Source organism: Fusarium keratoplasticum, chromosome 10, assembly GCF_025433545.1.
Source record: "Fusarium keratoplasticum isolate Fu6.1 chromosome 10, whole genome shotgun sequence".
Lineage (NCBI taxonomy): Eukaryota > Fungi > Ascomycota > Sordariomycetes > Hypocreales > Nectriaceae > Fusarium > Fusarium keratoplasticum.
The window spans coordinates 1,470,271-1,487,516 of NC_070538.1; the positions used below are offsets into that span (position 1 = coordinate 1,470,271).

Here is a 17,246-nt window from a genome sequence, read left to right on the forward strand (position 1 = left end):
ACGCCCCTAAAAGAACCGAGTAACGTCCCTGACTCGACCAAATAGCCGGATCCTGCAATGGTAATAGAGTGTCAAGTAAGACGCACCCAGCCCAGCCATTCCGGTGGATAAATGCAACTTCAAGCCACGCCGGTAGGATGCCTTCATGTAACCAAAGCCATCCATCGCAAGTATACAATGTCGGATAAGCGCAAGTTAATAGCATGGGTCAGAGTATTATAGGTTGTGTGTTGGCTGACACCTCGGGCCGACCCAGGTCAGCTCGAAGGCCGTCGTTCGTCAGTTTGTTCCATTTGGGGGAGCATCCAGAACAGCCGGGTCTGAATTGGAGAGGCCTAAGATGGACAATTATAGGATTTGCGCCCTCGGTGCCTTCATGTGACCCCATCTTCCTCAGCTAGCAAGTCCACGCTGACTCGTCAACACACGAAGGTAACACTCGTTCGCTTCCTAATAATAGCTTGGCATAGTGGCTATGTGACTCAAGATGTCAGCCTGTAATATGTAAGGCAGAGCAGTACAAAGTAGGAGGACAGCTGACTGCATTATACAACCGTTGTATTGCATGAACAGGAGTCCGCCACTCTGACCTCCACGGCAAAGCAGGACTATCTCCTATGTTTGCCAGTTCCCATCTCGCTACTCAACTACCGTTTGAACAACAAGGAATATCGTGGTATTTGTGTTAAAGTGCAGAAAAAAGCGGAGAGAATAGCGCGAAGCTTCGAGGTCACTCGCTTCGTCGCGGACGCTTAGTTGTATGCTCTCCGTGGCAGCGTCTCTGGGACTATGGGACCATGAGTGAGGGGCGAAATACACGACCATAGACATTTTCATGACAAAGTTAATCGATATTGTTACTTGCTAGGACAGATCTTGACCAATGGATCCAAGTATTGAACAAAGTTGTAAGCACTAGATACAACAGCATCAACTCGCTGGAGAAAGAACATACCCAAGTATTCAGCTATACTAACATAATCGTGAATATCAACGGAGGGAAGAAAAACCTTCGACATAACCACAAAGCTTCTGTGCTCTCCACTCAAAATGATGCTACAGTAGCAGTTGAGTTTCTGAAGCAAACCTCCAAGCCGACGCCTTGATAGTGCCTCTTGTCCCCAACCCGAGTACATACGACCACATCTGCTAGAAAGCTCGGGATCCCGTCTGATCTCCCATCGATAACCTGGCAAGAGTTGGATTAGTAGCTAGGTCGGTGACGACTAGCGAATCCCCAATGTTGTATGTTTTTTGTTCTATTTTTGCCTGTCCTTCTAAAGGTGGTAAACGCTCTCTCATCTCACCATAACATGATACCAGTACACCTATCTTGCTGAACACGAAGAAACATTTTCCGTGGACGTACATGATTAATAGAAGTAATCCATATTTCTAGCAGAGAGCTTGACAAGGTTTTCAACGTCCAAATACAGCTGGCTTGTCCCGACAAGACATTCATCAGCTGGGTGTTTCGCAACTCATATATCCTGGTTCTTACACTCGTCGTAAACTTCTGAAATTCCCTAGTTGCTTTTAAGGCCAGAGCTCTGTTTCCTCCCAGGAGTCTCCAGTCAAGCGATAGTTCCATCTTTTGCCCTCCTCCGGGTCTGACAAGTCGACCCGGTCCACCTCCTCCGGCAAGATAACAACTACACGAAAGTTCTTCCTCGCAATCTCGTCATCTAGGTCTTCTACTTTCTGCCCTAAGCCGAGTCCTGGCCCTGGCTTTTCAGTCTTTGGTGTCCCTGGCGCTGGGTTTCGGAATGATCCTCGCATCATGGGACTCAAGTTGCCAAAATGAGCCGTCACCTCCTTGGCCCAATCCCACGAGCTGGAATCGTCGTCACTGTTTCTGCGACGCATATGCTTCTCCAAGATCTCCCTGACCTGTGCTCCTGAGGGGTCGTTGATATCCGGGCCAAGCAGATAAGCTCGGCCGCGGAGGCGCCACTGGGTCCTGGACGGCACGGCCCAGAAGACGGCCTCTACCGGTCCGCCGCCGCCGGACTGGGCGGGATAGGAACCATCCGGGGATAGCTCGGGGATCTTTTCCATGCGGGCATCGGTAGTGATGGTGAGGAGGTCGCTCTCATACAGGGACGGGTTTAGCGGCGCCTTGTTCTTGGGGTTGGCCGGGAGCTCTGCCCACAAGCCCCGGAACACAACGGTTCGAGATCGAGGGGTAACGGAGGTTGACGAGTCATGGTGAAGGGTGCTGAGCGTGAACGTCGGTGAATCCAACTCGTTGACGTGAGTCAGGAAGGCAGAGCGCCAAGGCGCGGCCTGAGTAGGACGAGAACTAGACATTGTCTGTTTGAGATGACCAAGGATTTGAGTCGTACGCTGGACAGAGGAAGTGATGGGTTTCATGGGTGATGAATTCGTGCTCTCATGAGATCTTTCAGGCTCAAGTTGTCCGAGTGAAGCTGATTAGTGGTGAAGTCGTGAGACCCCACTTCATGGTCAAGCATCAAATCATACTACGCAGCAGCTCGATGAGAGACTGATCTATGAGTCATGAGTTAAGGAAACTATTGACAACTTGAATAACTTCAGACATCGATCTACTAGTTGACGATTTCATTTCTATCCATCTCTTGGCTATGAAATTGGGCACGTGGCTGTGCAGATCTTGAGCCTCCGCCAAGCCTGGACTGTAGACACCACCTTGTCGACAACATGACTCTGTGGAACTGAGTAGCATTAGCCAACTAGAGTTCACGCCTAGCACATATTCTTATTACCACTAAACAGTGGTAATTCGCGGTCAAGGCACATTGTCTGTGAGCCCACATGATGCTGCCGCTCAAGGAGGTCAGACGTCAAGTCAAATGCCGGGTCATCCATCTTCAGCAGCGGAAATGACGACGGAAGCCCAAAGACTCGACGGCATCTTCATGCCTTGCGGGCTCGGCCAGAAGCCCTTACCCAGGCCTGTCCCTCATTTCCAGTGTACGTCATTGGCTTTGCTTGAGATTGGTCCATCAAGTTCTCTATGAGGGTCCAGACCGTCCGGGGTTGGCACCCTGAAGGGGCTTAGCCGGGGAGCCGAGCGGTATGTAGCGGCTATGCTACTGACGGAGGTCGACCAAGGAGGAGAGGACTCACGGCACTGTACAGACAGCGTATGTAGGGAGAAGTGTGTATTCGCCCAGCAAATGCCGCGCGTCAGAGGTATGGATGCCCGCTCTTCGTAGTCTCGGCCTTTATCACGTCCCCGACTGGCTGTGCCGGGGCTGGAGGCGCCAGTGTTGATAAGCAGCCACGCGCCTCCGCCTCGCGAACTGGTGAAGCTCTATGCCCTCTTCTCGAAGCTTGGCTCAACTGCCGCTGCATTTCCCCTCACCATGGAGCTCACCGAAACGCCTCGACGACCAAAACGCCCGCCCTGACTGAGGGATGGAACTAAGGCCGCAAGGGTGGAGTGCCCGCGGAAAGGAAAGGGTTCGCATGTACATGCGCCCAGGAGGGAGGCAGTTCATATTGAGTTTCTACCAGTTGAGCCCTGGTAGGCCAGTCTGGCTCTAGCGGGCGGAGAAAGATGGAGAAGCATGTCTCAGGCACGGAGATCAGCAGGAATTTGTTGTGCCTCAAGGTGGTGGACAAGAAGACTTGGCTTTGGACGGGCTGTCACCGATGTCGCTGGCGCCCGACTCCTCTACCAGGGTCCTGGGGCACCTGTTGGGGTGTCGTCCTCCTCCTGTGTGCGACGATCCATTGGGGGCTCGGCGCGATCCAATGGACGGCTGGGTGATGAGACAGGGATGCCCAATTTTACCATGACTTGGCTGGCTGGGGTGAAATCGACCTCGTTTTTCCAAGTGCCGGTGAGCGAAGGGGAAGGGAAGGGAAGGGGGGGCCATATTGCAGAGCCGGGACGGGGAGATGAGCATGGTCCAAGCCGGTGACACTCGCCGGGGTCCTGTCTGGTCTTTTGTGTCTCTGCCTCTGCTCGGATCTCCTCAAGGAGACAGAAACAGCATTGCTGATGAGCCCTTGTCTCAAGTCTCTTGCCTCGTCTTTGTTGGTTTGGCTCGGGGACGAGGCGCCAGCCCGGTGGAGATGCTGGCAACACCTTTTACCCATGACGATGGCTCAGGCAGTAAATAGATCAGGGCCTGGGCCAGCCATTGTTGCCGTCTCCCCCTCCAGGTCCAGATGATGACATGGGGGCTCCAATCGGTTACGGTTCGCCGGAGCCGGCACTTGTTTTGTGTCAAGGTCATCAACAAGAACACAGTCGTATGTCGATCCGTGCGTGCACCGTCTAGCGACGCTGGAACGGGGGCCGGCCAAGCCAGGAAAGGAGGCTGAAAGTGAGAGGCCTCGTCTTTCTCGCTTAGAAGAAGTAACTTGGTCAAAAAGAGAGTCGGAGATGGACGGGAGAGAGATGAGATGAGCGATATTACCACTTGAATTCTTGTAATATCCACAGATGCGATACAATCTGATACTGTACATCTAGGTACGGATAGTAGATATCCAGTACTTTGACTGACTGACTGTCTGTCCGTCTCCTCGGCAAGCGGCTACGGGTACAGTTACGGCAATGCCACGGCCAAGTTCCGTTCTCATCCAAGCGCCGTCAAACCCCGTAAACTGTCCTCTTACCAACGTCCGAGGGTGGGCATCTTGTCTTGTCTGGCAGGCAGTCACTACGCCTTTTGTTTTAGCTCGTCTCTCATTTACACCTGTCAAAGCTGTCTGTCACTCGAGGAGAGTCTTGTCTATCAAACAGGTGTATCTTGAGGCTAGTAGGCATCTAGACGGAATTAATTAGCATCCATCCCGTACCTTCCCATGTACTTCTACAGTATCCATGCCTGCCTCGGGTACCACAAGAACAGCCGCGTGGAAAGCGCGCGCTCTGCGCACGCACTTGGTCCATGCCTACCCAACCCAACGGCTTGTAGCTGCCTTTTAGAGGCAAGCAAGCCTGGTAAAGGACAGGGAAGGAGGGAAGGTACATACTTGTACGGGCTCCTGCTTCCCGTCTGTTTCTACCTCAGCCCGGGCACCTACCTACCTGCCTTACCAATCCTTCCTTCCTTCCATCCCATTCCCGGGCTTCCCTGACTGACTGCCCTGTCTGTCTACGGAGTACGCTGCGTTGCGCTGCTGCACTGCGCTTTCCCACTTTGCTGCTTGCTCCGCCCCCGCCTTTTTTTGCCCCCCCCCCCGGTTCAATTCTCTTTTTTCGATTCCTTCCCTTGGATTTTCCTCGTTCTCTGCAATTCCCTTTTCTTTTCCGGGATCTCTCTTTTTTTCCCACCCTCAGGCCTTGTTATTCCCATCCCATCCGTCCCGTCCCGTCCTTTTTCGCGTGCGTTCCAAAGGTGAAAGGTGTTGCCCTTTGCACTCTGAGCTTGCTGTCACGGGCTTCTCTGTTCCCCTTTAATTGTCATAGGGAGCCAAAAACTCCCCGAAGGACCTACGCTTGTTACCCCAGCCCAGCTGCTGCCAGCTCCAGCTCCAGCTCCAGCTCCAGTTCCAGCTGCCGCTGCCGCTGCCGCCCATCTCCGGCCGTTATTCCCAGCGCCAGCCGAATACCGACGACTCAACTCGCCCTCGTCAGAAGGTCCCTGAGTCCATCAGCATCTTTATTCCCGGCGACCCCTTCCCTTCAGCCAAACAAACCCAAACCCCAGAGCCCAAAAGACGTCTCGTTTGGCTGGTGTCTTTTGACCATCCGCAAGTGCCAGATCTCGGCCCCAGTTTCGTCAGATCCAGCTCCAGCTCCAGCTCCAACCTGGCCCGCTCCAATTGTCGCGCATCAATCCCCTCGCCGTCGCATCCATCGCTTCGCTCAAAAAGGTGCTCACTCACTGGTCAGCGTCTTGGTGAGCTGAACTGCGCAATCGATGGATTTGTCTCAGCGGGCGCATCCGCATCACGCGCATCATCAGCCCCAGCTCTCTAACCCATCACCATCTCATCGCCCGGCGCATCACTCTACCTACAGTCCTGGTCCTCCGTCTGCTCTGCCGACTCTTCCTCTCCCGGGCACTCACCCGCCCTCGGGTCTGACGCCTGGCTCAGCATCCACGTCACCGGCGTCCGTCTCACATCGGCTGCCTTCAGCTTCTGCATCAACCACGTCAAGGCATCCTACTGGCGACTACCTTCCAGATGCCGACGACCAGGACGCGTCGACCCCCGTCAACGGCGATGAACCCCCAAAGAAGAAGCAGAAGCGCAACAAGCCCACCCTGTCGTGTCATGAGTGCGTCGAACGAAAGACAAAGGTGGGACTTTCATGTGATGTGCAGCCTCATCCATCTTGTTTTCATCTCACATTTACCCACTCACTCCATTTTGCATGAGATGAGCCCACTTTACCCCAGGCTTGTTAGATCTGAATCTGGACTACATGAGTCTCAATGTTATTACGTTTATTGTCATGCATGCGACTCTATGTTTATGAATGCTGACCCTTTATAGTGTGATAGGGGTCGGCCACATTGCCTTGCTTGTGAGTTCTCACCCTGCCAACTCGTTCCATCACTAACTTGGCCAGGTATAAAACGACAGACTGAATGCAGATATGCACATGTCGCAAATCTCCTCGAGTATGGGTCTTTCTGCCCTCTGTTGTTCTGACCTAACATGAGCAGGGAGACAACGCGGTCCGCAGCCAATGGCCGCCGAATGACGAAGCCTCCAAAGAAGAAGCCTGGTTCCAGTGGAAAGTCCCCAATTCCAAATATTGCTGATCGAGGCATGTCCAACGACCCAGCTGCGTCTTCTCGAGGTGCCATTGCTCTATCAATTGGCCTCTTGTCCAATGTACCATATTCGCTGCCCACCGCGAGCAATGTCTTTGGTATTGGATCCGAACATCCATTCGCAAACTACTGGACCTGTGAGGGAGGGTTGCCAGAAGTGATCTCGGTGCTGCCTGAAAAGATCCAGGCCGATATTCTACTCAACCGTTACTTCGAATGCGTCGACCCCGTATATCCCATGATACATCGACAGACGTTTTATGCCGACTATGAGCACTTTTGGCAACTGAATCAGCAAGAAAAGAACGATACGGACCCTTCCTTTATTGCATTGATATTCGTCATGCTGGCTTTGGGCACCCAATTCGTGACATCGACGACATCTTCTCGGGAACGAAAGCAAACGGCCGAATTTTATGCATCAGCAAGCAATCAGGCGTTGCGGATCGCTTCATATCTCAGCACCGCTTCGCTGCGCTCGATACAGGCCATGGTCTTGTTGACCTATTTCCTCATCAATGACAATCATGCTTCGGATGGGTGGGCGTTTGCGGGTATCCTCATTCGGCAGGCCTATGCTATGGGACTACATCGTGATCCAAATATTGGTTGGTAAATTGCTACCTGCTGTAAGTCATAACTGACATGGAGTAGTGACCCCAAATGCCACGCTGTTTGAAAAACAGCAACGGAGAAAGGTGTGGCAAGCAGTTCTTCTCCAGGACACGTTCCTAACGGTTCTGCTTTCACTGCCCCCTTCGGCGACACATACGGATGTCTCAGTTGAGGACTTGCTTGATGATGGCTCCTCCATCGCCAACAGCGATCCTACGGATACAGCATATATCCGAGGATCTTGGACTCTGGCCAACTTGGTTCAGGAGACTATCTGCTCGCCCCGATCACTGGACCTACCTATCTGCACGACGGCAAGACACAAGTCGAAGCTGATTGCCGACTTCCGCGCCGTATATCGATCATTCCCCGACGTGTTCCGTTCGTGGGATCCCGACAGCATCACGGCACTGGCCAAGACAAATAAGAGAGTGGTTCGGCAGACTCTGTTCTTGACGAGCAATTACTTTCATAACCTGATGCTGGTTCACGCCTCGGAAAGTCCCGATGTTCCGGTGAATGTCCGTGGAACACTGGAAGCGGCGCACGACGCGATCACAGCGTTCTTCCTCCTATTCACACTGCTCGAGACGGAAGCACGTGTGTGGTGGGTGTTTAATCATCGGGCGTTCCTGGAGGCGTTATGCATCGGCAACGTGTTGAAAGAAGCGGGTCGGGAGCCTGGAAGTGCAGATATGCTGGCGAGGGATCCGTTGCTCGTGAGGGCCAAGGCGGATATTAGTAAGCGGACATGAAGATGGTTTTCGTCTTGGCGCAGTGGCTAACTAGTTGACAGCACGGATGATTCAAATTATGCAACTGATGGGCGAGGACTCGGAAGTTGCACGGACCCGAGTGCAGGTGTTGAGCGAGTTTCTGACATGAGCTCAGAAAGAGGTGGTTTTGGGCGAGATATGCGAGCAACAATCGATGGAAGGAATGGGTGTGTAGATTGACGGATTGTAATGGCTCACAAGACATGGGCCTGGTATGATATGGATGCATACCTGTTGTATATGTATAAGATCCATGCAATGGTTGGAGCAGAGCGAGTCATCTTGGGCTCCTGCTGGACATAAGCACGCACATGACTATCTAGAGGAGGGGCACACGACATGAATACATTATTGCCTGGAAGAGCAAGGGAGAGAAAGACGATGAAAAACAGAGGCGACGCGCAATGTATTAAGATGGGCGCCAAGAAGGATGGAAGAGGAATTGCCGAAGAGACCCGGCGCCACCGACGATGTGACCAGGGGGTGAGGGAGGACTCGTCAGCTCGGGGGCGATGATTGGTTGATGGACGAGACTACGAGTCTTGGTGGGTTGATGATTGCGCAGCCCGACCCTTTGGAGGATAATGTCGCTCAGCCCAGCTGGGCTCCGAGGCAGGGCACAGCAGGGCTACCACTGTCTACAGCAGGGCCACAGCAGGGCCACAGCAGGCTCAGGCGGTTTCGCAGAGAGTGAGAAGACGACGCTTTCATTTGGTGCCTTTCCGAATCTGTCTTGGTCAGCCCCTCGGCCTCGTGGCCTCTGAAGGTAGCGTCTGAGAGCCCCCGGGATAAACTCCCACATCCCGGCGGCCATTTGAATCGTCAGGCAGCCCAATTTCTTCACTCACTCTTCTTTCCATTAATCTCTGGACACGAGTCTTGAGCCTGTGCTGTGGGCTATTCTATACGATTCACCCAATCCCTTCTTTTCTTTTTCCTTCTGCCTGCCATCGTGTGTCCTTCAGTCGTTGAATTCGTCACTGCCTATTAACCTCACCTACCCGCTCTATCACGTGTAAGAGATCTTGAGCTTCATGATGCGCGGCCTCTCCAAGGCTGCCGCCGTCTTGTTGGCGCCAGCGCTGGCGCTGGCTCATGGCCCTCATCATCCTCCTCCCCCACCTCCTCCCCCTCCCATGGGATTTCTTCCTGACGCGCTCGATGGTATGTGAATTGAGTCTTGACCTTGAAGAGTGAAGCTAACACGTGCTAGTAACTCCCTCAGCGTTTGTCACTCTCAAGGTCCCGTGGGGAGAGAGCGAGGCATACCCTCTGGTACGACAACTCATATCGACTGAATAATTCATCCACTAATCAACCATTATAGACTCTCAGGCTCGACGTGGAGGAGTCAGAAGATGTCTGCGGACCCGCCAATGTCCGCCTCAACGGCGAGAAGCTGACCCAGGACGCGGCCGGACACGGCGTGGGATCCTTCTACCTCAACAACGACACCATCATCTCGGCCGAATGGGATTTTGAGTGCATCGGACCCCGCGAGATGCCCTTTGCCCAGTCCCTGCGCTTCAACGTCCGCGCCCTCGACGACATGGCCCTCTCGACCGACGCCTCCTTTTGGATGACTTTCAAGCAGACGGCCCCCATCCGCATCTCGGACGTTGGCAACGCGGCCTACGTCTGGAGTCTGTCTATGCCCTTCGCCTCCAAGGATGACGCTCAGGTCCCGGTCGAGAACGATGACGACACCAACGCGCCTCCCATCTGGGAGCACCCGCACTACGAGTTTCAGGACCCCGAGGAGGAGCTCCAGGTCGAGCTGATGGAGCTCAACGCCCTGCACAAGCAGATCCTCGAGCTTGAGAGCCTCGTCAAGGAGCGCGAGGCCTCCGTGTCCAAGAAGCTGGGCAAGAAGTACCCTCCCCCGCCGCCCTCGACCATGAAGATGATCAAGCAGTGCGACGGAGTCAAGTGTGTCGTGCACACCCTTACCGACAAGGTGAAGCACACGGCTCATAGACTGTACGGAAGCATCTTTGGTCACCACGGTCCTCACCACCCCCACGGGCCTCACCACCATGGCAACGGAACGCATCACGGCCCGCCTCATCATCCTCCTCCTTTCCCTGGAGGTCACCCACCACCTCCTCCCATGTGCATGCCCTGCGAGTGTGCGCCTCACCATGGACCCCCTGCGCCACCTCCCCCTCCCCCGCGAAAGCCCGAGCACCCCCCTGAGCACCGACCTCATGAGGGTGGAAAGGAGCACTCAATGGCTTCGGAGCATGGACACCACGAGCACGGTCCTAACCACCACCACGATGGACCTGTATGTCTGCCCCTTGAATGCATCACAATTGATTCATGCTGACTTTTGATAGCCCCCTCATAACCCCATTGTCATGATCTTTGGTATGGGAGCCATCGCCCTGGCCATCTTCTGTGGAATCTGCATCGCCTGGATCCACCGTCGAGTAAACCGTCTCTCTCCCGAGTCCCGCCGGGCCATCCGCCGAGCCCTCCGAAAGGACCGCCGCGCTCGCCGAGCTTCACGACCCACTTCGGCCTTCAAGGCCGCCATCCGTGCATTCTTCACCCACAACGACGAGGACGAGGAGAAGGAGGCCATGCTCCGAGAGGGCCGACGACGAAGGACTTCTTCCGCTGGCAGCGTGACTATGGAGCAGGAAATTGCTCAGTTCCGTGAGGCCGCTTACATGGTCGAGGGACTTGTCACCGCCGAGGAGGGCCGCACTCACTATCACCCTCAACCTCACTCCTACGCCCCCGCCGTCCCTCCCCGTCCTCCCATGCCTCCTCACCACACCGCCGCCACAGCCTACCCGGGCTTCGTCGTCACCGACGAGAACCTGCCCTCATACGACGATCCTCAACACGACGCCTCGGTCGTGACCGACGGCTGCCGATACACACCCGGCAGCTCCGACTACACGCCATCCAACACGGCTTCCAACGCCGATAATGTGCTGGGCGATTCCAAACACTAAACTTGAGCAAAGATTGAAATGATTTTCTATTTCCTTGGGGCGCTTTTACTTGCATTATACCGATTTTCTTGGGTCTTTGATTTTCAACAAATAACAAACAACATGGGTGGCCTAGTAATGGTTTGTTTTTAGACGTAGCGATATATACCTCTATATGTCAAGGACAAAGCAGTCCTGAGATGCTCTCGCTTCTCCCTCAACAGCGAGATAGCAATCCGAAAATACAATATTTTTAAGTCTAGTCTATCTTGCTCTTGGTGATGCACGTCTCTCACCCATGGATGAAGTCATTGTAGTTCTTGGCTATCCTTCTCACTCCCTCCTCAAGCTCCCAGCCCTTTACCTTACACACATGCCGATACATTTCCTCGAGTGCTGCGTCCATGTCCTCGCCTGCAACGTGCAAATCACTCTCGATGAGCACACTCTCGTCAGGAAGGGCGCGTAACACCTCGTCAGTGCGTGTGCTCGTAGCCTCAGTGCTGAGATTCACAGCTGACGACAATGAAACAAATATGCGCGCAGGTATGGCCGGGTGGAGGTACTGCTTAAGAACCTCTACACTACCGCTGAATGAGTGCAGACATATCCGCGGGGGGTAAGGCTTATCCTCATCTTCATCCTCATCCGAGGAGAAATCTTCTGCTCCTTGAGCAACAAGTCGACGTTTCCGGCGTGTAATGACCTCTCGCTCATGGCCTTTCCACGTCGCGGCGAGAGTTTCGTGCAGTACACCATGAGCCTGGACGCCGTGCACGCTGACGGCTCTGCGGGTCTCCGCTGCGAGACGGAGCTGGGCAGCAAGGATGGCACGCTGATGTTCCATTCTCACGCGGTGAGGGCTAAGAAGTCTACCTTCACGACCTCCGGGGGTGAGAGATTCGTCACGGCTGGCTTGGTCGGAGGGGTTCCATGGCTGTGGTAGACGGAAGGCCTTGTCGAGACCGATTTCACCAACGAGGGCTTTTGGGTGGGAATCCAAGAGGGTGCGGGTAGATTTGATAAAGGAAGACACGGGAGTCGGATCCGGGAGGGAAGCGATAAAGGCGGCATCGGGATCGGGCTGCAAAACGGCGGCGTAGTGGACCTCCTTATCGGGGCCGGATCCGGGAGTGGAGTTACCGGCGTCGTCGTAGAGGAGGTGGGAGAACCAGGGGTGCCACCCAAAGGCGGGAACAACAGCCTTTCCGGGAGTGGTGCTGCCGGCAGCTGCATCTGCGACGAGGTGCTGGTCCTGAGCACGGGTGGCCATGATGGTGAGGGACGAGGCCCGCATGGCGGGGATATCGGAGAGCGATGACATGGTGTCTGTTGGATGGCAGTGGGCGTCGCATATTGGGAGATGCCAAGGGAAGGGATCTTGGGCGGACATGATTGCGTTATCTTCGATGGCGCGATAAGGTTTGTGCAGATCGAGTGCGAATGAGTGAATGTGAGTGTGTGATGCAGAGGGTTGATGTTGGTGTTGCGTGAGGCTCTCGTGGTGATGCACAGCAAGGTATCCGTAGTGGGGTGTGGAGTGTGTGGATCATGGTTTCAAGTGGGGGAAGGAGAGACATGCATTCCAACTGCCTGCAGCTGCAATGCAATAGCAGGAGAAAGTAATTAGTTCCTTCCTAATGCTTCCATCTACATATTGATAATGCCGTGGTACTGTAGCCTCCATTGCTCCTGCCGTGATACTGTACAGTACTGTACTCGCAGAACCTCGGCTTCCTCCTCATGTGACGTGCGTGGTTGTGCCAATTACCACATCACGCCTAAGCTCCAACCTTCCGACTGAACTCTAGATATCTATCCAGGGTCTTTTTTCATCTGCCGTTTATCGTATATCCTGGAGATATATGCATTCATATCTTACGACCTATACCCTCGTCATGATGTCGCAACCATGCTTGCCAGATAAACACCTCATACCATACGATATCCTTCTCTTGATCAATTCTTCTCCGTCTTGGTATCAGACTGCATTGACCTTCCCCGCACGGTTGTGGCGATATGCGCGCCCCAGGCCAAGAAGCGCGGCGCTTGTGCAAGTCCGCGCCATTCACATGTGATCGCCCTCTTGATACCCTCGAGTTATTATCCTCTTCTAGACTCTGGTGCTACCGCACAGATGTTTTTCCCCCGCTTCAAGCTAACACGCCTCATCGGGACCGGAAACGACCACCAGCCTCCGCGGCGCCTGTCTTTCTCTCGGCAGTCCTATCACGTCCCTGCGGCTTACATCCCTCTAGAAACAGGCATGTAGTTCTCTGGGTGTCTCTCCCTCGGTCCTCCTCCCATCCATCCATCCATCCATCCATCTTCCATCTTCCCATCTTCAAGTTCTGTTTGTTCTTTGTCTCGCAAATAAACTCGTCTGTAACCAATAACTCGCCCCAACCTTCTTATCTTTTGCTCGTGGCCATGTCCTGCTAGCCTCCCATGGCGCTCCTCAACCCCGTCTACGCCTTTGTCGTGCCATTTCTCTTCGTCGTTACTGTTCCTTTGGCTCTGTTTGCCGGCGTCACCACCACAATCGCCTTTTCCGTCCTCATCCTCCGTGTCCTCGCTGTCTACATTGACGTCGCTCTGTCCTTCGTTCCTCATTACCTGGGTGGCCGCAAGACTCGCCCCTACCATCCTCACAATTACCGTCCTCATCACCAATTCCTCGACGCTCCTGCTCCAGGCTCGCTCTTTAATAATACGTCTCCCTCATCGTCTGGATCGACGGCTCTCGAGTCCTGTCTTCGACGTCGGCGTCATCGACGAAGTTCCAGCGCTCTGTCCACTGCCGGCACAGTCACGCCCGTCAGTGAAAAGGCATTCGGCCTGGTTCCAAGCATTGGCCCAGACAGAGACTTTGAAGGTGTTGGAGGATGGCGTCTTGGGGGTGATGACGAGACATGGACAACCATCAACTCGCGCCTTGAACTACCAGACAAGCAGCACCACGGCCGGAACCACCATCGCTCGCCCTCTGGTCCTACAACTCCAGGCGAGGGCGGATACCTCATGATGAAGGGCCGCGCACCGAGTCCAACAAAACGCACATCGGCTTCTCCAAACAGCTCCCGAACGAGGACGCCGTCAGGCCCTCGCATCGGCTTTGGGAACAAGTCATTTGTCGACAGCTACTTTCCCACCCTCAAGACCTCGCCCAAGGGTATCAAGAGACTCCCAGCACAGGGTCTTGTCGACGCCTAATCTCTCGAGACTGAGTTCTCGTGTGTATTTTTAACGATTTGATGAGGACAGGTGGACGGACAGGCATGGTATTAAAAGTGTCGCGATACCAGCGAGGCTATCTATCTTTTAATGGCGTTTGAGCGATGTGATGCTCTCTTGGATGGGTTCTTTGGAAATGTCACATATACTACAATGTAGTTAGCAGCGGGATACAAGACTGTAGAAGCAACCATGATGTTTCTCATGGGTTGAATGAATACATTGTACGACTCGTCGTTATCCTGGTATATCTAACGCCCTCAACGCCAGTCCTTCCATCATGAAACATTACACATCCGTGACACACCCCTTACAGGGTCTGCCAAAAGTAGTTTGCATAAAAGAAGCGCGAAAACTTCTTGTCCATGTTGACCACGTGGACGTCACCCTTGCGATCGTTCCGTATCACCGCCTTGGACCACTCCCCGTCCCTTTCATCCCTCTCGAGGTCGATGCCCAGGCTACGGTACACCTTGAGCCTCAGAAGCACCTCATCATCAACGGGATCCCTTCGTCTGGCCGCGGCAGCCGCATCACCCTCGACGCCCTGGAGCTCGAGCTCGTGCAGTCGTGCCTTGAGATCCGCCGCAGCGAGAGCGAGCCGCTCAGCTTCCGTCTCAGCATCGGCGGCAGCCTTTGCAGTTCTAAACTTGAGCGTGTCGAGGCGCGCAATGTTTGACGCGTGGTCTGCAGACGAGTGCGAAGCTACGAGGTCATCGTGGCGGGACGTGTGGGTCGCGAGTTGGCGGGAGAGCTTCTTGAGGGCCGTCTCGGCCTCGCGGGCGCGGAGGTCGCGGGCTTGCTGGAGGGTTGAGAGGGACTCTGTGATGCGCGAGACGGCGAGCTTGTCTGGGTTGATGTTAAAGTTGTTGATTGTGTGGTGGATGAGCTGGAGGGTGTTAGTGGGCGAAAGGGGAAAGAGTGTCAGGGACTTACGGTTGCTGGTTCTTCCGAGAGCAACATGATGACGGTGTTTGTATGGGCTTTTGTCCGTGTGTATTTTGTGTGTATTCTTGTTCAAGTCAAGACTTATCCAAATGCCAGATTGATGAACGTGTTCATTGAAGTCGGAGTAAAAGCGAGTCTGCGTAATCGGCGATATATCCCTGGTGTTTTGCGCAGCCCTATCGGGACGTGCCTCGGTCGCCACGACGACAATCAGCTTATCAGCGCACGTGCCCCCACCGGTCCCCATAACCGGTCTTTTGCCGACGCCGCACATCGTCATTGTCCCGCCACAAGTTCAACCCACCCCCCCAGGCCCAAGAAGAAAAGCATCGGATGCCCGAAACGAGCTTACGGGTCCCCCCCATTCATTGCCTTTTTGCTTCCATAGCATAGCACGTGCTCATACTCTTTGACTGTTGCCTCCTGGGAGCTTCGTTGCAACGTCTCGACAAGACAATTGATCTTCTCCCATCGCATCTTTTTCTCCTCCCCTCCACAGTCAAAATGGTTACCGAATTACCATGTGAGTCTGCGCTTCTCTACACCCGAGATCATGAACCTCGCTAACACCTTGTAGATGCCCTCGACGCTGAGACGTTAGTCCTCCTCCCCGACCATGCATAACGATATCCTGACTTCCCTACCACAGGCCGTTGAACCCCTCGGAGCTCGGCGTCCTACGAGCCCAATATGAACGAGAAGGAGAAATGGTTGGCATCCAAACCAAGTTCAACTACGCCTGGGTACTACTACCCCTCCTCCTCCCCTCACACCCAACCTCGCTAACAGACACCTTCCCCAGGGCCTCGTCAAGTCCAACGTCCGCACCGACCAGCAACTCGGCGTCCGTCTCCTCTCGGACATCTTCCGCATCTCCCCCGAGCGCCGCCGCGAGTGCCTCTACTACCTCGCCCTCGGCAACTACAAGCTCGGCAACTACGGCGAGGCACGCCGCTACAACGACCTCCTCCTCGACAAGGAGCCCGCCAACCTCCAGGCCACCAACCTGCGCCAGCTCATCGACGACAAGGTTGCCCGCGAAGGCCTCATGGGCGTCGCCATCCTCAGTGGTGTTGGAGTCGCCGCCGGTGTCGTGGGAGCATTCCTGCTGAGGAATGCCCGGAAGAGGTAGAGTTCCGTCAAAGGTAGAGTTTGACGAAACATGACGAAGAAGAAGGAATGGAGGCATAATGCGCGTGGGCTTGCCAGGACTACACTACACTATACTACTCACTCTTGACGATTTTTAACCATGGGGAGCGCGGCATGACAAGGAACGGGCGGAGTCTTGACCTTGCGGGTTAATGTACTACTACTATATGAAACAAGCGTCTCTTAACATCCATCACATACTCTATGCCTCGTCTACCAAGTCATGACCACTAGTGAGCCGATACAAGTCTACACTCGATATCCTAGATACAATGAAGGACGCAATGGAAGTACAAACACAAATCACAATTATCTAGCTCAGACTCTTGCAAGTTGTACATCTCAAAACACAATCACAGCAAATACACTCAGACCCTAAACAAACGGAAACACTGTTAAAGAAATCAAAGATCAAGCCAGCTAAGAAACAAGAAAGAGACGACGCATGACCATCTGAGGCGTGTCGCCTGCTGAGACATAATAAAAAAGCACCCAGTCTCAACAAACACACGGCTAAAATACAACAAGTTGCTGCTCAACCTTCCCCCGTGCTAACCATCCGTCTGCTCCTGTCTAGTTCAATCCATGGCCGATGCTCCATCTGGCCGCAACGGGGAAAGAGGGGTATCCGAAGGCATAGCAGGTGAAAAGGTAAAAGGGCAAAGCAGTCTTGGGCAGCATCTCCTCCATAGATAGGTATTAACCATCCCAAATCTGACCGACACGTATGGACGCTCAACGTCTCTCCCAGCGAGCAGCGCTCCTAACACGAACACCTTTCGCCATAATCTGCTACCTTTTCTCCAAAAGTATTCTTGCAGCAGATCCGAGAGCTAGAACAGCGGGTT

The 17,246-nt window shown here is 54.1% G+C and overlaps 7 protein-coding genes across 7 annotated transcripts; 4 read left to right on the forward strand and 3 right to left on the reverse strand.

Annotated features, from left to right (window-relative positions):
• Positions 1-1,536: 1,536 nt before the first annotated feature.
• Positions 1,537-2,400, reverse strand: NCS57_01234900 (Pyridox-oxase-2 domain-containing protein; the record flags this gene model as incomplete). The annotated part of the gene is made up of 1 exon (XM_053062024.1): positions 1,537-2,400. The coding sequence occupies exon 1, from the start codon at positions 2,371-2,373 to the stop codon at positions 1,537-1,539; it is 837 nt and encodes a 278-aa protein (XP_052908552.1). The 5' UTR covers positions 2,374-2,400.
• A 3,464-nt stretch (positions 2,401-5,864) lies between these two features.
• Positions 5,865-8,228, forward strand: NCS57_01235000 (Zn(2)-C6 fungal-type domain-containing protein; the record flags this gene model as incomplete). The annotated part of the gene is made up of 6 exons (XM_053062025.1): positions 5,865-6,248; positions 6,445-6,475; positions 6,521-6,572; positions 6,618-7,336; positions 7,383-8,084; positions 8,140-8,228. The coding sequence occupies 6 exons, from the start codon at positions 5,865-5,867 to the stop codon at positions 8,226-8,228; spliced, it is 1,977 nt and encodes a 658-aa protein (XP_052908553.1).
• Positions 8,229-9,153: 925 nt separating this feature from the next.
• On the forward strand, positions 9,154-11,085 carry NCS57_01235100 (uncharacterized protein; the record flags this gene model as incomplete). The annotated part of the gene is made up of 4 exons (XM_053062026.1): positions 9,154-9,283; positions 9,333-9,394; positions 9,447-10,406; positions 10,459-11,085. The coding sequence occupies 4 exons, from the start codon at positions 9,154-9,156 to the stop codon at positions 11,083-11,085; spliced, it is 1,779 nt and encodes a 592-aa protein (XP_052908554.1).
• Positions 11,086-11,356: 271 nt separating this feature from the next.
• NCS57_01235200 (uncharacterized protein) lies at positions 11,357-12,457 on the reverse strand (the record flags this gene model as incomplete). The annotated part of the gene is made up of 1 exon (XM_053062027.1): positions 11,357-12,457. One exon carries the CDS (start codon positions 12,455-12,457, stop codon positions 11,357-11,359), a length of 1,101 nt encoding a protein of 366 aa, XP_052908555.1.
• Positions 12,458-13,512: 1,055 nt separating this feature from the next.
• Positions 13,513-14,277, forward strand: NCS57_01235300 (uncharacterized protein; the record flags this gene model as incomplete). The annotated part of the gene is made up of 1 exon (XM_053062028.1): positions 13,513-14,277. One exon carries the CDS (start codon positions 13,513-13,515, stop codon positions 14,275-14,277), a length of 765 nt encoding a protein of 254 aa, XP_052908556.1.
• Positions 14,278-14,608: 331 nt separating this feature from the next.
• On the reverse strand, positions 14,609-15,261 carry NCS57_01235400 (Kinetochore protein Spc24; the record flags this gene model as incomplete). The annotated part of the gene is made up of 2 exons (XM_053062029.1): positions 14,609-15,187; positions 15,235-15,261. 2 exons carry the CDS (start codon positions 15,259-15,261, stop codon positions 14,609-14,611), a joined length of 606 nt encoding a protein of 201 aa, XP_052908557.1.
• A 489-nt stretch (positions 15,262-15,750) lies between these two features.
• NCS57_01235500 (Mitochondrial fission 1 protein) lies at positions 15,751-16,378 on the forward strand (the record flags this gene model as incomplete). Its single annotated transcript, XM_053062030.1, has 4 exons — positions 15,751-15,769; positions 15,824-15,842; positions 15,896-15,989; positions 16,049-16,378. The coding sequence occupies 4 exons, from the start codon at positions 15,751-15,753 to the stop codon at positions 16,376-16,378; spliced, it is 462 nt and encodes a 153-aa protein (XP_052908558.1).
• Positions 16,379-17,246: the final 868 nt, after the last annotated feature.